This window comes from Centruroides sculpturatus, unplaced genomic scaffold (genome assembly GCF_000671375.1).
Source record: "Centruroides sculpturatus isolate CEXI.00-Female unplaced genomic scaffold, Cexi_2.0 scaffold1784, whole genome shotgun sequence".
Classification (NCBI taxonomy): Eukaryota; Metazoa; Arthropoda; class Arachnida; order Scorpiones; family Buthidae; genus Centruroides; species Centruroides sculpturatus.
The window spans coordinates 59034-83837 of NW_019385880.1; the positions used below are offsets into that span (position 1 = coordinate 59034).

General features: G+C 28.7%; 2 protein-coding genes across 2 annotated transcripts; both read left to right on the forward strand.

Moving 5' to 3' along the window:
* The first annotated feature begins 1650 nt into the window (after positions 1-1650).
* LOC111612367 lies at positions 1651-2558 on the forward strand. The gene has a single exon (XM_023353569.1). It carries the CDS (start codon positions 1704-1706, stop codon positions 2556-2558), a length of 855 nt encoding a protein of 284 aa, XP_023209337.1. The 5' UTR covers positions 1651-1703.
* An 8324-nt stretch (positions 2559-10882) lies between these two features.
* On the forward strand, positions 10883-12189 carry LOC111612366. The gene has a single exon (XM_023353568.1). It carries the CDS (start codon positions 10936-10938, stop codon positions 12166-12168), a length of 1233 nt encoding a protein of 410 aa, XP_023209336.1. The 5' UTR covers positions 10883-10935; the 3' UTR covers positions 12169-12189.
* Positions 12190-24804: the final 12615 nt, after the last annotated feature.

Genomic DNA, 24804 nt, shown 5'->3' on the forward strand with positions numbered 1-24804 from the left:
CCATTCCAGATTCTAAGAGTACACTTATAAATGGATTTTAACTGGAATTTAACACAAATTTAACAGAATGTTTACAAGCCTAGTGTGAAATTCGAGATTTATATAAGGTAATAAAAGCATTTAATCCTTTAAATTTTTAATAAATTTAAATAAAAGTTCTTTTAACTAGAAGTTGCACCTGCAGAAACGAAATTTGAGGTGCATGAGAAAATTATAACTCTTTCTATTTAACTATAAACATTCTCACAATCAATCCGTGAATAGTTTACAACTATCGACAAAATTCGTCATATTGTTGTCATTCTAACACCAACTTTAACCCCACACCTGCGAAAACAATTGGTCACCTGACGAATTTTCCCACAAAAAATGTATAAAAGCCATCCTCCTTCCCCTCTCGAGAGAGTCACCCATCGAACGACCAAGACGGACCTTCACTTCCCGTTGACCTACTAAACGACACTAATTGGAAGACCTTGTGCCCCAATTCGCACCACTTTTCAGAAATTAAAGCCGAAGTATCCATCCGATACTATCACAGAGGTATGAAATATTATTGTAAACTCTCTCTCTCTCATCCGCAGAGTTTTGTAAAATTTTATTTAGTTAGCGCGTTAAATAAACCGTTGTTTTTAAATGGTGTCGTTACTCGACTTTGCTCACGCCTTATCGTCGACCCCTCCGACTCCTCCACTCGCGTAACGAGTAACCGAACGTTACTACCATCTCTGACAAGAAAAGTAGGGTCCGACCTGTGGCCGGAAGGAGAGGGCTCCTCTTACCTCCCGGTGGCTCACACTAGCATGCGTAAATCATAAAAAATAAATATAAAAATAAAAGATACCCATACACAAAATAGAGGAGCAAAATACGCCTATTAATATTATTGAATTAAACAGAAAGTTTATTCGTATTTTTAACAGCTTTTTAAACATAATTTGTGATTTAATTATAACAGTTTTAAAATTTAAAACTGTTATAAATTTAAAACGTTATTGTTAATGTGAGATTGTATTCTTTGTTTCAAAGCTAATTTTAAAACTTTTTACAACACATTTTGTTTGCATAAAATCAATTCGAAATGTCTCAGATAACATGCATATCAGGCATTTATAATATCTTACAATACATAATTCTAGAAACGTTGAAATTTTAAAATTTTAAAAATGGGCTGTAATTTTATAAATACTCAATATTTTTAAATAAAACCTTCAAAAGAACCACGAAAGAGGTGGTCAAGCTCTATTAATAATACGCAGACTCATTCTAGATTTTCCGGTACCGCGAAAATCTCTTTCGTTGTAAACCTAGTGGAAAAAATGCTAAATTTGAGATTGCGTAAGTCCAGAACGTTCCGACGAATTTATTCAAAATTTAACACTTCCGTAGTCCACATCGCGTAGACTAAATATTTCAAATTTCATCCAAACGGTTCGTTGGTATTTGAGATATTAATGATCAAATCGGTACTTTAACATTAGAAGTGTGGTAGTGCCCTACTACAGAGCATTACATTATAAAATGCATGAAAAACAACACAATAAGTTAAATAAAGATACATTTTTCTTTTTCGTAAAATGAATTTATTTTTATTCTGTTCAAAATAATGAAATACTGTAAAATTTTTTATTGTTATTCATAATTATTGATGTATTGTTATTGTATATCAACAATAAGAATTAATTGAGAAAGTGAAGCCGAGGATGAAATTTAGACATTTTTCGGTCAAAATACCTGTACTATTTATTTTATTTATATTTTTAGTTAATTATAATTCAAGAGCGAAAATTATTACAACTCAAGAATTAATAGAAAAAGGCAATTTTACTAATCACCTAAAAAACTCGAATCCTGTTTCAAAAGTCATAAAAAATATAATGTTAAGAATAAAACGGGACAATAGGACTGAAAATACTAAGTCAAGAAACTATAAAAATCCTACAATTGTCATCAAGGATAGCGGCATAATGAAATTAAAACGAGAAGATCAAGTGATGATTTTTTATATAACTATAACAAATGTTGGTACAGATACATTGAAATTAAGGGTGAATGGAGAACAATGTTGTCAGAAAATAACTGCAGAAGAAACGGATTGCGAAACTATGCAATTGATTGGAGGAGAAATAGGCGAATTGAAACACGGGGATACTAGGAGTTTAACACTTATGTATCCTAATTTATACCTTCACGATAGAAAAGGCTCTTGCAAAGTTTTTATTTCATCCAACAATGATAAAATGGAATATAATATTAATTTTGAAACGTTGCTACCGAAGAAACATCAACCAATTCCTCCTTTACTATCGGACTATCTCGCCAACAAAGAAATAAAAGAATGTTCGAGCGTTGATGAAAATCCGTTAAACGACTGTTTGCCAGTTATTTGTTTGATAAAGTACAGCGGAAAACGTAATTATTTTAATCACACGACTCGCCGCTGCCAAAAAGTTACAGAATGCGTTTCGGAAACGGAAAGAAATCTGCCAGACATTGTTTACATTCCAGAAAGTAACACTTGTCGGAATTTAAGTAGCAAATTAAAGAAAGCGATTTGATATGGTTTAAGGAAGGCAAAGTGAGTACAGCTTTAATTAAGTACGATGCACAGTTATCCATTAATAACATCATGCTCTTAAAAATTTTGCATTTTCTTTTGATACGAAATACGAATTTTAAAAATATATCTTATTTCCTGATTACACCTTTCTAAAATAAATTCTATTAAATTCGTATTAATTTATGTAAATATATTACTACTAATTTAATTACATTTTTATTCAATTTAATACGAATTTAATAAAATTTATTATTATTATTATTATGAGAATAAACTTTTATCTACTGGGGAACGTTTAATTTTCATTAATGTTTTCAATTTATTTCACAATCACCACCAGATCCACCAGTGGTCAAGCGGTTCAGTTCCCTGAACACTGGAAGTTCGGTCGTGGGTTCGCTCCTCCTCGGACGGGCTGGTTACTTGGAGTTTTCCGGATTTTCTCCACGTCTGTAATGCCTGAATAGGGGCCAGTTACNACTTAAATTTTGATTTTGAACACGTAGAAACACTTTTGCGTTGCGCGTAATATTCGTTTTCGCAAAAAAATTAATCTGGCCCATTAGTCCCCCCCCCCTTATTCAGATTCTAGATCCGCCGCTGGTCAAGGGTGTCACGATTTGTTATTTTTCAATTAGGTGTGCCACTCAATGAAAAAGGTTGAAAAACACTGCAGTAGAGCATCGATTATCCGAATCAATTAAGGACTGGGGTTGTTCAGAAAAATCAATTTTTTGGATAACGATTATGTACGAAAAAATGGATTAACCTATCCCATGTTGAAATTCGTTATTTCTTTCTTTCTTATCTTATTAATATGGAGACTCTAGCCTGTTGGCTTTTTCTCCGAATCACTGAAATTCGTTCAAATTCGTTCAAATCCTGGCACCTCCTTAAGTACCCTTTTTCATGGTCGCGCCAGTGCTGCCAGCCAAAACATGCGCACCAACAAAAATAATATTGGAGTAGCCAAGACATAGCCAAAAATTTCAACGCCACAGCACTAGCGGACATTTAAATTTGCAGACTGGAAAGCTTTCGGTTAATTGACGTTTCGGTTGATCGGCATTCGGATAATCGATGCTCTATTGTATTAATATCAAAAACTGATATAAACATCGCATTTAAAACTACAAATTGTAATTGCTTTCTTGTAATGTATTTCAATCCGGATATTAAATGTCTCATTTATACAGGGTGTCTACTAAAAAATGACCCAGACTAATAGCTCAGAAAGAATTGTAAGATTCCTGCATGATGCTTACTCTCATACATTATCAAGAATAGATTATCAGTAAATTTATTATACCCATTAAAAGAGGGAGATAAAATTATCTCACCTCCTATTTCGAATATAACTACAGTTACAATTGTAAGCGTTTAGAGCAGGTCGAAAATACTACATTTCACATGTTGTTCAGTTAAAAAGAGGATAAAGATCGCTTGCCACGTACGTCCAAAAATTTGAGGAGTTGTGTAAATTTGGTTTACCTATATTTCTGAGCAGCTTTGTAAGTGTTTGTTTCTCGATCTTTAAGAACTTTGTGAGAAATAAGGCTGTTAGTGAAGAATATATTTTCATCGAAGATCAAATAGAATAAAAGAAAGGATAAAATTTGGATTTAGCATTGTTGTAACTAGAGAATAAAACAGTCGNTAATATATATGCTCTCCACCTCAAGTCAGTAGTGGCTTGCCCCTGTACATCATACTTTTCCTTAAACAATAGAGTCATGCCAGTCACCTTTCTAACTCCTTTCGGGGGAAAATTTTTGAATTGAAATCACTTGCCTTCTGGTCTACACCAGAAGTTTGTATAAAGTTAATTAGGGACCACTGCCCCTAAGCTTTCCATATCTGGTCTTAACTTTCATTTATCTAACAACATTCTTGAGATTTTTAAAAAATCTTTTTGCCTTGTGGGCACTAAGAGGGTCTGTTTTAGCAAGTCCATTATGGGTTTGGCCAGGCCCACAATGGGGAGGCTGGGTGGTGAGGGACAGGGCTTAACATATCCAGACAGACTATTACCTGAAAAATCCTGGAGATTTTTTGACTCATCCAGATTGGATCCTAGGTTCCTCCCCAGAGTGTTAGGCTACCATCTCGACCACTCAGCCATCCAGCTGTTAACCTTTGTTTTTGAGATTAAAGGAGAGTAAGACAGACAACAGTGGGAATTTATAGGTCTTCAATTTTTTCAAATTGCAGTCCAAACAAAAAAAAAAAAGTTGGATTTCTTGACTAAAGGCAGAGTACAGTATATATTTTGGATGTTAAATTCTGAACTAAATTATCTGTGTAATTTTGAAACATTAGTTAGGATATTTAATAAAGATTTTAATTATAAATGCATAAATATTAGTAACCAATGTTATAACAAGTGTTATCAAGGGTTAACAATTTAATGCTATTGTTTGTGGATATGATGCTACTCCTGAGAATACTGAATATAACAGTAAAGCAAAAATGCTTATCTTAATTGTTAATAAACTGTATTCTAACATGGTTATTAAAACTTATATATTTTTAAGCTCACTTCAATTATAAACATTATACCTAATACTTATTATTTAATATAATCAGTTACATCAATTATTGTTAAATAGGAAAAAATAACTTAAAATTAAAAATGAAATGTTTTTAGCTAGCAATTTAATAATAATAATAAATTAATTAAATGACCAGGATAAGATAAAATGTAAAAAAAAAAGTATTAAAGAAATTGTAAGAAACGATAAATGTCTTCATATTTTGTCCTTTTAATTCCTCGGGAACACAACAATCTTTATAGCAGACTCGAGGCAGATGAGTAGACTAATAAAAGGTCGACTTTGTTCGTTGTGTGGTAAAAAGGATGAAATATGAAGACATTTATTATTTTTTCCAATTTTGTGCATATTTTAAATAATTATTAATATTGTTAACTCTAAAATTTATAACAAATATGAATTACTTTCAAAAGAAATTTAGTCCTTAGCATTTTGCTATAAAGTTTGAAGGGAAAAACAAATGCTTAAATCATCGTTTACAGCTTTAAGTAAAAGTTAATGCTATTTTATAATGAAAACAACTGAAAGGAATAGTTTTCTTCTAATTATAAATGTAAATATAATTGTAACCATTGTCTAATTTGCATTCATATCTATAAAAATATTTAGCATAGTAAAATATTTCTAATTTATTAAAATATATTTAATATTTCTTCCACAATACAGTATTATACATTTCTTATATTTACTGTATTTAAAATAATGATTTTGCATGCTTAAGATATTTTTTATACTAAAAACTGTTTTCAAATATATAAAAATATTTAAGTAATAAAAAAGCATAATAAAGAAAAGTGTAGATAATTCAGAGCATGCAAACAGTTTCAATTTCATAAACAATGCTTTAACCATTATTTAACACCAACTCATTATTCATTTTACTTAGAAGAAAGAAAAAAAATTGATATTTCGATTCCATATTAAATTTACATGAATTTCGTCATTTCTACCATAATGTCACTTTACGTTGGACATGTTCCTATTAGTAAATGAAGCTTGATGTCTAATGCTAGAAAAATAATAACTTTTCTCCGTTAACTTTTAAAGAAGTGGATATTAGGAATAATCTTTTATAAATTAAATGTAAATTTTTCAATTAATTTTACGGCAGCTAAATATTTAAATTTATTTAATTTTCTGTATTTTAATCTTCGAAATGGATTGAAATTCAATATATTCCATTTAATCTTATTGAAATTTGAAATAATATTGATCAATGGAATTGTAACTTCTAAATTATACGAAGTTGTCATTTAAAAATACTTTTTTTCTCCATTATCGAATAACTAGAAAAAGCAAGTGTTTATTTTATGTCGGGCGTGAAAAGTATCCATTTTACATATTAAAATTTTCCATTATGAAAATGAAATAAATAAAAACGCAAATGAATCATCAATATTGGGTGATTTATTTTATTCTCAAGAGATTTGTTATACAAAATATAGTATAAATATAGTTTATAATTTATATAACGAATATTCTTGGAAAATCAGAAAGAATTCTCGAAGATGTTATTTTATCTTTAAAATATTCTCAAAACTGTTTTTATAATTATAAAAAGAACGTTCACAAAAAAGCAAAACCAGATATTTTGTTTAATAATTGATATTTTCACTGTTAATATTAATATTGAATTCGTAAAGCATTTTTATTAACAATAACATTTACTATATCAATTTTCACTTATATACATAGACTATTTGTATGTATTGCTTTTGATGAATATTAGTCTCATCGTCTATTCATGGTTACAACTATAGAAGTATTTTATGATTCTGGAAAGAAATATAAATATAAGTATTGTACAGTATAATATATATATATCGTTTAATTAATTTTATTTTGAGTCTCATTCCATTTAAACTTATTGAAATTTGAAATAATATTGATTAACTGAATTTTAATTTTTAAATTATACGAAGTTGTCATCTAAAAATACTCTTCTGTGTTCATAACAACAAATTTGCTAGTCTATACTTCATATCTGATGTGATGAATGGATGGATTGATAAGGCAACGTAACACATGGATAAACTATCATGGAGGGTTGTCTTCCAAAAGATATTTTATGGAAAACAGGGCCCCTATTTAAGTGTTAGACAAGTGAAAAAACCCGGAAAATACCACGTGGATAATCTGATGAACCGCGCCCAGCTACCAGTGTTCAGTGGATTTATCCAATCGACCACAGGGAAGCCTCATTTTTTAAGTGAAGAAATTTTACTTTTGTCGTTTATGAAGAGCTCGCCAACATTATGGCTCGTTTAAACGCTAAACGGAGTAAATCTGATAAAACTTGTAAATAGTTTTCTGAGATAAAATGTAGAAGAAGTTCACTTGGTTAATTTTATTGTAATGCTTGCTTTCATTGTTGTTTTAATCTACCAAGCATATGTGTAAAATCTATTATTCTACCTTAACAAACGCTAATTGTGCTAAACTTACAGTAAATCCATAAAATTTGTTGATTTCCTTTATACAGTATAAACAATAACTAACGAAGTAATAAATCTATTACTAAAAAATATGTGCTATTTTAATATTTACTTTATTACATTACATTGACTAATTTGTTAATATGGATCTGTCTGATCAATCACAATCATACGCATTAAGAGAAGGCATGATCGATAATACAGTTAGCTTAGTACAAATGGAAATTCGAGATTGATGTCCCGAACTGAGCCTCATTCTCCAATACTAAAATAAAATTAATTCGATTCAAACGCTGATCCCATGTGACAGAAGAATAACATCATAGTCTGCTGAATAATTTAGCTGTTACGTTTTCAAACATAAACAATTATAAACAATTGAATAAATTTGTCAATTAATTATGAGTATTCCCTTTAAATAAGTTTATATTAACTTTATAGTTAATTAATGTCATTATAATTTAGTAAAGCTTTCCAAATATTTGTTAGGAAACGTCTTTTCATTGCGACGAAAGCTTTAATCATGTATATAATACATAAAAATTAAACAAATTTAATATTTAGGAACGTTATTATAAATAATGGCATGGATCTGAAAATCATCAATCATATAAAATCGAATAGCGGGTTATATAAATGTACATAAATACATAAATGCAAAATACATAAATAAAGAAACGGATGCAACGACATAACATTACAGTTAAGCTTATTTTCCACTATGGAGGAGAAACTAAAAGAGAAGAGATGTAAAAAAGAAACAAGTTTTCTAAGGTCTTGGTAGGTTATGAAAATGTACTAAAAGAAAAATGAAGAAATTGGACAAATTCTTAAAACAAAAATATATTCGAAGATGCTCAAAAATATTGGTTAAAATAAAAGAAGACATTCAAAGAGTGAACAATTCATGAGTATAGAAACTTGCATATGAATCAAAATCTGTTAAAAATATTTAAATGGTCGATTACCAAAACGACAGAAAGAACTGTTCTCTGTACATTTCAATTGGACGAAATTAAAAACTGCCTAGTCCATAACTGTACTGATGGGATATTTCGTGCAATAGACATCTGATTGAAACAGAATCAGAACAGAACTGAAAAAACAAAAAATTATTCCTCAAATAATCTCACATGTTTATTAGCTTTACTAATTATTATTAATTAATAATCTAATAAAAACTATTAATGTAGAAAGTCAAAGTTTTACAATAAATTATTTATTTTTAAATACAGTTATCCCTCTATAGTCCGACGTTTTTTAATCCGACATGCTCAGTAGTCCGACGCACCTCCCGTCAAGGTACCCGTCCCCGTTACGTGTCTGCTTGCACAGAAGCATGTCGCGATGTGAATCTCCCCATCCAATTCTTACTCGATGACACACATTTCGTGTGTTTTATGTGAGCAGTTCTGTTCGAACAGTTGGAGTAGAGAATATTGTAAGTTACTGCTAGCAAAACAATGCGAAATATGTAATTATTTTCGGTAATCCGGACACTTTTGGTAATCTGACACATCTTTGGTCCCATACCTGTCGGATTATCAAGGGACAACTGTATATACTTTTTATGCAAGACATTTTTTAATAAATTTTTTTTAGAATTTACAAATGCAAATTTAACAAATTATTCCTTAGTAACTTGCAGGGATTTTGATTATTAAAAAGAAGTATTGAATAAATTACAAATTTAATTTTAATTTGCAATAATTTTCCTTTTTATAACTGATTTCCTATGGTAAAGTGAAAGTTCCGCAAAATTGAATTTAATATAAAATTTAAAAAATAAATAAATAAATTCTAATTTTAGAAACATTGAATTTATTATTCATGAAGGTAATTTCATATCTGAATACTTCATTACGCATGCCGTAAATTTATTAGATAGGAAAACATTTTATAATGATTACATTATAAAATTATTTAAATTGCGTGCATTGTATTTTTTATTACGTAAGAATGTATCTAAACTCATTACAGTAGTATTATAAAAGAGCTTCTTGTCTCGAAAATTGTTGAAACTAATATCTCAAATACTATAGTAGAGATAACACGCTACTACTGGTAACATCAAAATGACACTTCTATCATCAGAATGCAACATTATTACTGGTATGCATTTCGAGACACAAGACCCTTGTCAGCCATACATAAAAATATATAGATATTTTATAGATCGAGCTTTACTTTGTGTCTTAAAGTCGTTGCACTCCATTACTTTGGTTGAACGTTAGAACATCTTTAAGCAGTATAAAGTAAAGCTGGAAGCCTTTTTCTGTGACGATGCTTATTTTTCCGATTTATTATCATCATGATGGCTCCCTGAAAAACTTCATGTAGTTGTAGTCTGTCCAATGTGCACTATATTTACATATTGAGTCTTACTGTCAAATCTGTTTCCACTATTCTTATGCCACAACTTTCAAAAGTTAACTTTATTTAGATGTTTCCTGAGCTCTACTTTTAAACCTGGTTTCATCAGTTTTTTAATTTTTTTTAAATGGGATTTCAAGTATTTTTCAGTCATGAATAACTTCATAATATAATGGAAACAACTGTCAAAGTAGACACTTTATACCATTATGCTGTGTCTCAGAGAATAAATATATAAAATTTAGTGCAGATCGGGAAAAGGGGGTTAGGAATTAATAAGAGGGGCTGTCCAAGTTTACGTGGTAGTCTATACTTTCCTTAGTGTCGCGGAGAATAAATATATAAGATCTGGTGCAGATCGTACAAAGGGTTTAAGTTCTATTTTAAATTATTACGCTTGTATTAATTAATAGATTAAGAGTAATCGCAAAACCTCACGATACATAGTAGACGGTCGATCAATGTTCATATTTTAAAAATGGTCTAAAATTTTATAAATACTCAATATTTTTAAATAAAACCTTCAAAAGAACCACGAAAGAGGTGGTCAAGCTCTATTAATAATACGCAGACTCATTCTAGATTTTCCGGTACCGCGAAAATCTCTTTCGTTGTAAACCTAGTGGAAAAAATGCTAAATTTGAGATTGCGTAAGTCCAGAACGTTCCGACGAATTTATTCAAAATTTAACACTTCCGTAGTCCACATCGCGTAGACTAAATATTTCAAATTTCATCCAAACGGTTCGTTGGTATTTGAGATATTAATGATCAAATCGGTACTTTAACATTAGAAGTGTGGTAGTGCCCTACTACAGAGCATTACATTATAAAATGCATGAAAAACAACACAATAAGTTAAATAAAGATACATTTTTCTTTTTCGTAAAATGAATTTATTTTTATTCTGTTCAAAATAATGAAATACTGTAAAATTTTTTATTGTTATTCATAATTATTGATGTATTGTTATTGTATATCAACAATAAGAATTAATTGAGAAAGTGAAGCCGAGGATGAAATTTAGACATTTTTCGGTCAAAATACCTGTACTATTTATTTTATTTATATTTTTAGTTAATTATAATTCAAGAGCGAAAATTATTACAACTCAAGAATTAATAGAAAAAGGCAATTTTACTAATCACCTAAAAAACTCGAATCCTGTTTCAAAAGTCATAAAAAATATAATGTTAAGAATAAAACGGGACAATAGGACTGAAAATACTAAGTCAAGAAACTATAAAAATCCTACAATTGTCATCAAGGATAGCGGCATAATGAAATTAAAACGAGAAGATCAAGTGATGATTTTTTATATAACTATAACAAATGTTGGTACAGATACATTGAAATTAAGGGTGAATGGAGAACAATGTTGTCAGAAAATAACTGCAGAAGAAACGGATTGCGAAACTATGCAATTGATTGGAGGAGAAATAGGCGAATTGAAACACGGGGATACTAGGAGTTTAACACTTATGTATCCTAATTTATACCTTCACGATAGAAAAGGCTCTTGCAAAGTTTTTATTTCATCCAACAATGATAAAATGGAATATAATATTAATTTTGAAACGTTGCTACCGAAGAAACATCAACCAATTCCTCCTTTACTATCGGACTATCTCGCCAACAAAGAAATAAAAGAATGTTCGAGCGTTGATGAAAATCCGTTAAACGACTGTTTGCCAGTTATTTGTTTGATAAAGTACAGCGGAAAACGTAATTATTTTAATCACACGACTCGCCGCTGCCAAAAAGTTACAGAATGCGTTTCGGAAACGGAAAGAAATCTGCCAGACATTGTTTACATTCCAGAAAGTAACACTTGTCGGAATTTAAGTAGCAAATTAACAGAAAGCGATTTGAAATGGTTTAAGGAAGGCAAAGTGAGTACAGCTTTAAGTAAGATGCACGGTTATCCTTTAAACGTAGATTGTCACAATGGAAAAGCCAATTTGTCTTACGGATGGTGCCACTGTGACCCCGGATGGACGAGTGCACCTTTCGATATACATTCTTTCAATCCGGACGTCATGGTCTATCACATGTGCACTATTTGGAGAGGAACCAACAACGAAAGTTACCCATTACTGTTAGAAAAAATTTCTAACCGAGATTCCAATGTTAACATTATTGTCCTCTTAATATTGACGCTAATTCAAACGATTGTAATTATAGCTGTTGTCGTATATTATTACACAAATAAGAAGAAGAAAGAAAACGAAGCCTACAATTACGAATAAAATCAGTATTTTGAATTTGATTTCCTGTAAATAGTTATTAATAAACATGTTTTGTCTGTATTAATTAATTCAATAGAAATTTAGATATTTATGTTTGAAATGTATTATTATTATTTTTTAAAATTCCAATGTTAAAAATTAGATCTTTTTTCATAAATGTCCAAAATTGGCATATATATTAAGAATAGCAGCACAATATTATTACTTAAAATGCTTTTATATGAAAATAAACTATTTTCATATATATATTAACTCATTAATTTGCATAAATTAAATATTTTCATATTAAATTATTCGTTTCTTTACTTGATTTCTATTTTCATCTTTTCTCATTAATATCAACCAAAATATGCAGAAAAACTATTACATATTTTAATTCTTCCGGTATATTTTAAGAATTTAAATATGTGCTGTATAAATGTTTTTCATTAACAGTGTAAAATGAAAATATTATAAATATATTATTTATATTGATGATTTTTTTACATTTTTCATGGAGGNTTAATAAATATTTTAAAAGATTTTTATAAATTTTCTTATTTTTATTAACGTTTTCATTAATTATTGATAACATTTATTTATTTTTCTTTATATATATAATCTGTACCATTCTAACAACACCTGCTATTGATGAAATTTCTTCTAAAACTTTTTTCTATTTTATATTATCATAAATATTTATGATTATATTATCTGAATATTTTTACTTCAAAATTAGCATAATAAAAACTTTTACAAATTTTCGAAATTTGAGAGATTAGAATTTAGATGTAATTATATAATAATTGCTCACTATTTACGATTCTTTTTATTAGTATTAGAAGAATATAAATAGAGTTTATGAGGAAAATTATATAAGAAAGAAAATGCGGAAAAGTTAAAGATCAGAGAAGAATAACAATTTATCTGTTTTATATATTTTTTAACTTTTCCATTTTTCTTTACTCTTTTTAAAAGAAAAAAAGGAAGAGAGAAATTAAACAAAATGCAACTTCTTTTCATTAACAAAAAATAAATGAATATGAAATTAATATTGATGATCTTATATTAATTTCATTTTTATGAATTTTATTATTTCATTGCATGAAAATTAATTTATCATTAAAGAACTTTAATTAATATACACAGTTCTTCGATCATAATTCAGTTTGACAAAGAACTAATCTGAGATGTAAGTCAGCAGTTCTAGCTAAAATTTTGCATGGACTGTTTTTCAATAAAAAAAGAACAGATTAAAAGCACAGTGTCCATTAACTTTATAGATACTTTTACATTAAAGTATCTCTATAAATGGAACGTCTCTTCGATATTTAACAGTTGATTTATCTGCAGAGATGAAAATAGAGTTTCATTCTAGAAGGAAGGGAAAAAAGAAGGAAGTACAGAGTAAAATATTTAAAAAGTCCGGCAGATAGGAATAAAACTTCTGGGGGACAGTATATCTAAGAGATTTCATTAAATGGTTAATTTCACAGTCTTATAATTACAGCATCAAACTGAAATAAAAATATCTATGAGTCAGAAGTAAAGTAAATTTAAAAGTGTTGAAATATCTAACCATTTGTTTTTTAGAATGGATAAATTTCTCACATATTTTTGATGGAAGAACACATTTTTTCTTAAATTTTTTAAAATAAAAATCAAATTAATAACATCACACTGATAATAAAAGTAACTAAAATGTCAAAAATGAGGGGGCGCTTCAGACCTTCGACCAAGATGGCGCAAATTGCGTTGGAGTATCTTTGGTGTGCCAAAAAATTAAATCAATTGTTAACTTGGTGGTTATTGTCGAACTGTTTATGGTTAGTAATTAGATTAAAATTAATAATGGCAGGAGTAGAACAAAATCCAGGGCCGTTATCTCATTCACCGACAAAGAGAGGACGACCTCCATTGACACGAAGTTCAAGTGCCGTTAAGGTGTCCAAGGATGCATGTGTAGATACAATGCTCCGTCGTCAACCAACTACACTTAAGGAGATGGAAAAGCTGAGGAAAATAGCTGAAATAGAGAGGGAGAAGGATGAAGAAACAAGGTTAGAAAATTTTTCCGAATTGGTAGAGACAGAAGACAGTTCGTCATGTACTACTCTACAACAACTTTCAAAGTTGATACAAGACTCTCATAACTCTATCACAGTACAAATATTGGACCTTAAAGCCGAAATAAATTTAATTCACCAGGAAATAAGCGAATTTAAAGCTAAACTTGGTACGTTAGAGCATAATTTAAACCTATTGGAAACAAAAGTGCCAGACTTAGATAGAAAAATAGAAGCCCAACAATACTTGGTAAATACCATTTTAAATATAACTAACCAATGTAATCTAATGTTATTTGGATTAGCGATAACAGAAAATACAAACTTGAAAGAATGTCTTACACAATTATTCCGAGAGAATATTAAGATAACAGAATTCAAAAAAGAGGAAATTCTGGACATTCACATAATAAAAAAAGAAGATCCATCAATATTGAAAGTTACACTGAACAAGGTCCAGAGAAAAAATCAAATACTTTCAAATTTTTATAAAAATAAAGAAGTATCCTTAGAAGAGCCATTTAAAAATATACGTATGTCATCCGACCTGACACAGGAATCCAGAAACCGTAGAGCAAAAATCCTCCCATACTATAAAGAAGTCAAGAAAAAAGGTGAACAGATATTTCTTAGAAATGACTATCTAATATATAAGAATAAGCAAATAACATATAGTTTCATAAATAATTGTTTAGTTGATACTAAAACTTTTTTAGAGTTAACTATCAATATTTAAGCTCCTCTAATAATAATGGTATTAAGATGTTGAGTAATCTAAATAGAGAACCTGACAAAGTTAATATAGAGGAATTTAAAGATTCGGATATTAGAATTTTATCTTGGAACGTTCAAGGACTTAGAAATAAGTTTTCCGCCTGCTATTTTGATAAAATCTTAACGAAGTATGATATTATAGGATTGGAGGAAACGTGGGTCAATAAACTAAATACAAATGAGGAATATCTTCTCCAGGCCTTTGAATATTTACAAGTTCCAGCAGAAAAAAATCTAGGTGTAGGTCGACCAAAAGGAGGAATAATGTTAATAATGAAAAAATCTCTGGGTGAAATGATTTATAGTTTTTCAACAACTTACTTTATATTCTCATTAATTAAATTGGAGTCTCCTAAATTTAATAATCAATCAGATAATATTCTGGCAATAATAGTAAGTTATTTTCCACCTTATCAAACGCTACAAAATCTATATCAAGAAATGGAAAAGGTTATAATGGATTGGATGCATTTTACCTCTTGTTGGATAATCATGGGTGATTTAAATGCAAGAATTTTTATTCTTGCATTTAAATCACCGGGTCAATAGTAAAAAAGTTAAATACAACTTTAAATTTAAAATTTGAAATAAAATGTTTGCACCAGGATTTCAATGCAGAGCATCCATTACACTAATTGTTAAAATGCAATGCACAATACGAATTCCATCTTATTACGAGATTTAACACCTTATAGTTCAAGGCACAAAGCGTAGTTGATTGTAAGGATAATTATCTTCGGGAATGTCTGAAGAATAGTCAAATAAGCTTAATGATTCAATCTGTTCAAAATTTTCTTCAGTTTTGAATTCTTCGAGCATGTCTGTCATGAAGTCCATTAAATTTTCTATAATGTTTTGTAAGAAATCATGAAGGTCAGTTACCTCCAAATGTTTATCAGTAATCAACACATTACTCCGGAGAACAATGCACAAAAAGGAGACTGCACAGACCCAAGCAATTATAGACCCATTGCAATACTATAATGATTCCTATTATAAGGGTAATAATCAAACAATTTATAACTTAAGAAATAGTCATGACTCTGGTAGTAATCCTAAAGGGAATCTATTATTAAATTTCGTTAAAAATTATGATTTATACATTCTTAATGGTCGTACAAAAGAAGACTATCCCGGTAGGCATACTTTTATGTCATCAAGAGGAGCATCGGTAATTGATTACATAATGTGCTCTGAAGCCATACTAGATTATTGTGAAGAATTTAAAGTATTAGACCACGACCTATCTGACCATTTCCCTGTACACTTGATTATTAGAGATGATTCAATCAAATCAAAATATGAAAAGGCAAGAATTAAAGAGAAAGAGCAGGTTGCGAGAGACAGATTCAAATTAAGAAAGTTTGAAACTGAAATAGGAGGAAGAATTAAGTTAATTGAAAAAATGGAGACTAATGAACTATATGATAGTTTAATAAAAATATTTAATGAATATAAGATAGAACCAAATCATCATAAGAATAGATATTTAGATAAAATAAAATCCAAATTTAAGCAAGACTGGTTTGATATGGAATGCTACAGAGCAAAGAGAAGAAAGGAAACTAAATTAGCAACTTTTCGCAGGTTTAGAACAAGAGATCAATTAATTGATTATATAAATACCAAGAAGAGCTATATAAATCTTATTAAAGCGAAGAAAAAGAAATACTTCAATTTAATCAATCAAAAACTATTGACTGACAAAAGCAACAAATTTTTTTGGTTGACTGTGAAAAAATACCGTTTGAGGAAAGGTAACGAAAAACAAGACCCTATTGGATTTGATAAATGGATCAAGTTTTTTGGAAAAAGACAATTAACTAATATTAATTTTTACCCAGATCAAGAACAGATAGGTTTGTACAGGGAGGAGAGGATAATAAATATACCAATTCTGGCCTCAGAAATAATAAAAACTATTAACAAACTAAAAGAAACCACGGCCACAGGTCCTGACTCAATTCCCAATTGTTTATTAAAAAGACTACCACCTGAAGCAATTGACTTAATAGCGCTTAGCTTTAATTACATGTATGAAAATAATAAATATCCAGATTCATGGCGTTCAGCATACTTTAGAATGATATATAAAAAAGGAGACTGCACAGACCCAAGCAATTATAGACCCATTGCAATACTATCAACTTTAAGGAAGGTTTTTACAGCTATTCTCGCAAAAAGATTTAATCAATGGCTAGAAGAAAAACAGTTGACGTCCGATACTCAATTTGCTTTCGCTAAAAACGGTGGTACAGAAATAGCCATTTTTATATTGGTATCAATTATTCAAATTCAGTTATCTAGGAAAAGGCATAAAGTTTACGCTGCTTTTTTAGATCTGGAGAAGGCCTTTGACTCAGTTTCAATAGAATTAATAAGTGAAAAACTAGGAAAAAATGGAGCAGATATCTTATTCATAAATGCCATAAAATTTTTATTTGGTCATTATCATGTTACTATAAAATCTGGCAAAACTGTCTTCTCCCCCATAGATATTTTTGGGGGTCTGTTACAAGGTGACCCATTATCGCCATTTTTGTTTAACTTTTTCATATTTGATATAAATAAACAATTTGATAAAGCAGAGGATGGAATAAGAATTGGAAATTGTGTAATCCACTCAATACAATATGCAGATGATATTGTTTTACTTTCAAATACAAAAATTGGTCTACAGAGAAAAATTAATTTAATGCAGAAGTACTTTACACAACTTGGGATGAAAATTAACCCAAGCAAAACATATATTCAAATTTTCAGGAGAGGAGGAAGACTGGCGAAACAAGACCATAATTTTTACCTTTTAAATGTGAAATTGAAGCTTACAGAGGAGACCTCTTACTTGGGGCTTAATATAACTTCAACTTTATCTTTCGAAGCCCACTTTAAAAATATGAGAAATAAAGCTAATAAACTAATTAATAACCTTATATATCTATTGGTCAAAATAAAAATTAGTTCAATTCAAAAACAAATGCAACTTTTTTCGGCAATAGTGATGAACTCGATATGTTATGCTTTCCCAATATGGGGAATTGAATGGATTACTCGATTTGAAATAATACAATTACAATATATAAGGAAAATATATGGGATAGATAGAACAGTCCCTGGATATGCCATACGACATGACACAAACCGACTACAATTGGAGCCCTATTTGGTATCAAGAATACAAAAATTTTATAAAAGAATGATTAACAGTGATCATCCTTGGATTAAGACCATATTAAATAATCTGAAAAGTCTAACAGAAACAAAGAAAAATTATGTCAACAATTGGTTTACTAAATATAGTCAAATGCTGGCTAAATATGGAATTTCTCCTATTTTATTTGGAAATACAGAAGAAGACTGGCAATTTGGTAACCGTACGTTAATAGAAAATGTGTTTAACAATTCTATTCATCAAGAAATACTTAAATTACAGAGTTCAAAATTCCATCCCTGGTATATGGAGAATTTAAACTTTCCTCCTTCAAACGAATACATCAATTTTCACCTACCGTTTATAATTAAAAAATTTTATATGCAGCTCCGACTAAACAGTTTTTATATATTAGTGGATCAGAATTATATAAGGATCAGCAGAGAAACATGTAAATTATGTCAGGAGCAAATTTCGATCTTCCATATAATATGTACATGTAGAGGTTGTACAGAGATTAGGCAAAAATACGGTATTTCTACTTTATCTGAGAGTAAATCAACTAGTGAATTTTATAAAAAGTTGTTTCAAATGAGCCCAACTATAATAACAAGATTATACAATTTTTTTACTAAATATGTTAAATTGTCCGGGAAGGTCAGTAACAAATCTGATAATGAGACTTAATTAAAAATATCTTTTTGTAATTCGAGATAAATACTGTTATTAATGTTAACCATCAAATGTGTTAATTTATGTTCCCCCTTGTAACGGGAATATCCCATATTACGAAAAATAAAAATAATAATAATAATAATAATAATAGAAAATGTCAAAAATAAAATTTTTAAATTGTCGAAACAAAACTTATTAATGTTATTTATGACAAAAACATCAAGAAAAATTATATCAATACTTAAACATCTATGAGTCGAATTGAGTAGAATATAAATTTTTATTTCAAGATATAAATATTTTGGAATAATCGAATTTGTATCGATTTTCCTCATTATAACTTGTATTAATCAAGCCTTTAATTTTCATGCGTATAATTGGCATTCCAAAAATTCCATGCCAAATTCAATCTATTGTCATCAACTTTGTTTATAAATGCGAAAAAATAACTGAACATAATTAATTATACTGTTTAAAAAAATGCTAGTTGATTACGCAAACATTAACAAAAACAATTAATAAAAGAAACATACAGGATTTTAATAAAAAGAATTAATATTAGAACCATTGAAATGACCAAATTTTAAAATCTGAAAAAAATATCATTATCCAGCTACAAGATAATGGTAGAAAATATTCTTTATCTATTAAAATTTATGCTCTTAAATCAAATTATTGATCTGTATGTAGTTTTGTTATATGTATATCTTGACTGTTTACGTTCCAAACCTTAGAAAATATCTTTAAAATTTTCTCAAACTTGATCAATGAAATGATTCATTAGAGATCATCTTGTGATACTAATTATTTGTTACTTAATCAGAATACAGTATTTCATATTCACTAAAATTAAAGCACTATCGATGTTTAAGATCAGTACTAGTTTATTCTAAGTCGTTCTTCATAAATACAATTAGTTTTAATCTTACAAGTTAAATACAATAGGAAAAGTCTTATTAAGACTTTAGATCTACCCCCGCACATCTATGAAATCCTTAACAAATACACGAAATGAAGTTAAAAGATACAATAAAAGCATTAAAACTAGTACAAATTCGAGATTATTCATATTTTGTGAATTGCAATAGAAGTAGGGTAAACATTGGTTATTCTGTGATATTGAATTTCGTGCTACTTTTTAAATTCATCAAATAAGTAATGTAAGATGAGATTTGAAATTTTGTTCGTTTCAGTAAACTGTTACTTTTTAACTGTTAGCAGAAAGTTTTCTATTATAAGAAGAAATTTGAAATTTGTATAAGTTTTATCTTAAATTTGCAAAAAATTGTTGAAGGTAAGTGAATTATTCTTTGATATATCAATAAATTAAGAACACATCAAACACAATGACTATTTAATAATTAATTATTGTCGATTAGAGAAGTAAAATAATAATATATGTAACTTATAGATAATGTTAGTTAAACGTATCCTGATCTTCTTTCATATTGTTTAGGTGAAAAAGGAAGTACGATAAAATAATCATATAATCGATATATCACGAAATTAGTACTTGAGATGCCATCAAAATATTGTCAATATGAAAATGGTACTTTTTAAAACCGCAAGGATGGTGAGTGAAAAAAAAACGTTTAATATACAAGGCATCTAAAGAGTATATGGTCACAATTTTAATGAAAATGTTTAAAATACGGGGCACAATAGGTGCAATGTAGTTTCTGTTTGATTTTGTATTACACGAAATGCTAGACATTATAGGAGGAAGGGAAAGATGTGCTATCGATTCAGATGAAGACTGAAGTTATTTTGTGTACTGTACACGTACTGTACTGTATACGTGCTGTACACGTACGCATGTACATGTACAGTACGTATATTCACAGATAAAAAATGTACGAGAAAACATTATACACACTACAATAAAAGTTAATTTAATTAACAATATATAGGCTAAAGTATCCTTTAACGAAATTAGCAATGTATTATCACATTGATATCACTCGTACGCAAGAAATATACCATAGAAAATTAAGATATAAATAGATTCATAATCACAAAAAGCAATGCTGTTATCTTTAAAGTACGACCCCTTTAATAGTATAGTTATATTTTGTAAATGGAAATGCTATGTCCGATAATTAAAGAATAATTAATTTTATTACGAATTTACCAATGTTTACTCTAACCTCTATGACGATAGCAATACAAGTAATAGCTTTATGACATAAAATGGCGTAAAAATACATGATAAGTTACGCAAGTTTAACTATTGTGTTCTTAAGTGAAGCCATTGGGGCTGTACTACATAACCATTAAAGTATTTATAATATAATAACCGATCAAAGTATTTGACGCATTCGTTAAACAAAAAAAAAAAAAAAGGAAAACTCAGTCTGGACCTGGCAACATTTACGTAATGGGTAATTGGTAGATTGGTAGGTTGCAAGGTTTATTTAATATCAGGTAAATTTTATAGAGTCTTTATAAGATTTTCTCTAAAAGGGAGGGAGCCACCATGACCAAATCAGTAAACCATGATCGACAAGTGATTGGAAGTTTGTAAAGAAAGTAGAGTGCAATAGGTGTTTCAAAGAGATGGGCCTGCAAAACCAAAAGGGGACTAGAAAAATTAAAATAGTTAATTATGATTGATACAATTAAAAACTTATATTAACGAAAGTAAATAACTAACTTTTAGATTAGGGAAAAATTAGTAGACTAATGAAAAATGATAATCATTTGTAATATTTCCCGGGAGGATTTAGCCGGGTCTCTCCCTTTCTGGAAGCCGCAAAATTATATGAATAAATTTATTAAAAATAGATATTTTGTACCTTATGAAAAGAATCTTCCATTTATATCATTTCAGCATAAAATTTTTCATTTAAAAGATTGATTTTTGGCCCCTCTCTCATCTTGAACTCGCGCAAATAGCTCTGATAATACTTCTGCTATAAGAGTCTGTTCGCCAATATGAGAGGGTGTTTAAATATTTGTATAGTACAGATTAAATTTCAAATATTTTCTTGAAAGCAGAATTTAATATGAAACATATTCTCATTTCTATTATCTCTTCGTGTTTGAATATTATTATAATATTTTTATTTTTTCCGTTTATTATTTTCAATTTCGAACTTTATATGGCAAAATTCCTTTATGAAATGAATACTGAATATCTGATAAAAATTTGATAACACTGGATTGATTATCAACATATAGTTAAATTATCTGACAAAATAAATTTCATAATTTCTTAAAAAATTTCTAGAAAATAAAATTTTACTTCTGTTTATATATTGTCTACGCAGACATTGTTTATAAATAGAACTTAATATATTGGTGTAGCTTCGAATTGGCAAAAGAAAAAAAAAACAGTTAAGAATAATATAAAACATCTTTATTTTCACTTGTTAAAGTTCATCCCTAATTCTAATATTTTTCTTATTGAATTAGATATATCTGCAGTGTTTACTATCAACTGGTTTCTTCATTCTTCTTTTTCTGAGTGTAGGATAACCAACTTTTTAAACAAGTTTTTTATATTTATCTTCAAAAAATGATTATAAGATTACCAGCGCTGAGTTTACCTGTGAGTATAGATAACATATAAACAAATTTGAAATATTGAAGGACCTAGAGGAACAAAGAATTAATATTTATTTCGAAAATTTCTTATCTGTGAATAAATAAAAAGCATTTAAAATGATTAAAAACATTGCAAACTTCATAGAACTTTTCTCCCTTTTAGTACAGGCCAAATCATTGATACTTTATAATCTGTTTCAACAACATGAAAAAGTTTTAAATCGAAACTTTAACAACTTTATTTAATATACATTTCGGCATTGTTATTATTATTTGGGTTTGTCTCTTTTAATTGAAAAACCAAGAAGTATTCTCTATTTCTTTGCGTTTTATTTATATTGGCTTATGAAAATAAAACGTAAAGGAACGCAAATTATCGCTTGATGTTTTCAACAGAACAAGCCAAAAAGTGACCGAAATTCTTATTGAAATAAAGTTGCTCTCTTAAAGTTTTTCCACGCAGAAACGGGATATTATGTAGTAACGAAAACTATACTAAAAGAGAGAGAGAGAGAGAGAGAGAGAACATTTAAAATCACCATTCGCAATATAACGATGTGATAAAAATTATTATAAACTAAAACAATCAAAATATGATATTATTATTCTTACACGTACTTCAAAGCTACAGTAGCATAATTAAAACATAACGATCTCGACCTTTTATTGTAAATAGCTTTACTTTTATTTTATTCTTTCGCAAAATATTTCCAAACAATTTTTATGTTTTCGGTTGAGAAGATAAATTCAGCTCTATTTTAACTATAACTCCGAAAAATGCAGGGCTAGTAATTATTCGTTATCATATAGCTTAATCATGACTTTTAAACACGTGGGAAGTAATGTAGGTACGGTACTTATGCTAGAACCCAAGAGCCGAAAATTCACGTCTCTGGCCCTAAAATGATATATGAAAAGGTCCAGACAAAAAAGGTACTTTTCCATCATAAATCATTTTTCAGGAAAATATAAAACGTGATATCTTGAATTTTATAATGTAAAGTATTTATTATTATTATAAATTAATGTATTATTAAGATTTTAGTATACATTTCCATAGATTTTAGCGAAGATGACAATATCAAATAAAAAATAAGTTTTGTTCTGGACCTTCTCATATAAGAAAACTGCAATTATTTCTGGTTGTGCTTAATTCTCTAATATTTTATCCTGAATGTTTAAAATCTTTTGAAGTTTTAAAATAATAACGATAAGGTTCAAAATTTCGTTGACTAACCGAAGATTTTGATAGTGCCTTTTTCTTATACAGAGAAGTTTAACATAACTGAATTTTTATTTAAAAAAATAAAATAATTTTAAAATATGTAAAATGAGTTATTATATGCCATACATTTTTTTATAAATAACAATTTTTGAAAAATATATTTTATAAAAATTTAATAGACTTCAAATTAATAATATCATACCAATCGAATTATACTCAGTTTTTCTTTATTTAATATAAAGTAAAACTTATATAAAAACAATCCAGAAACGAATTGCTTAACTTTCCCGGGAATATTTAAAACTGTGTGTGTGGTGCCATCTGTTATGATATTTTATTTTAAGATTTTTTATATTTTTAATTATTATAAAATGGTAAAAATCTTATTTTTGAGGATAGGGATGGGTTTTATAAAAAAAATTGTAAATGCTAATAACAAGTAAAATTTTCATTTAGTCCGACCCGACTCGAGATACGATACACGACCCCCCTCTATCTCCTCAACCCTCGACCTTTAACCACCAAAATTTATTAGCGCCAATCCCCCTAATACACAAACCTCTCTGTAAACTTTCAGAAATTTTCGACAAAATGCACAAGAGTTATTAAGCGTCAAAGTGGGTAAACAAAATCGTGCTCCCCACATACATACACATACACTAATATCCATACAGGGAAAATATACGAAGTTTTTGCATTTATCGACGTTTGAACGTCCCTTGAGTCCAAAAATGCAAAACCGATCGCCATACTTTTCCTCTCTTATATATAACAGAGCCAGGAAAGTAATATTCACGTTTCCCTATTTTTCTTGGTTTTTTTCAAATCGCAAAAAAATATAGTAAATTCCTTTCTTATGAAAGAGAAAACTTCCTCATTTGAAAACAAATTCTTAAACAAATTTTCAAAATATATTAATATAATAGAATAAGATTATTTTTTATTTCATATTAAATATTAATATTCAACAATATGTTATAATTATTAAATAATATTTTATATAAAATTTATCTTATAATGTAGATATAGCTTCTTTAGAAGTTCAATATTAGAATAAAAGAAATTATTATTATTATTTTGAGTTGTGTTAAATGGCTTTCAATGAAAATTTTACTTAAATTCTATTGAGATTCAAACAAAATTCTTCTAAGTTTCATTTTCAAATTTTTATTATAGTCACTTAAAGAAACATTTATTAGAAATTTCTTTTTTCGTGATAT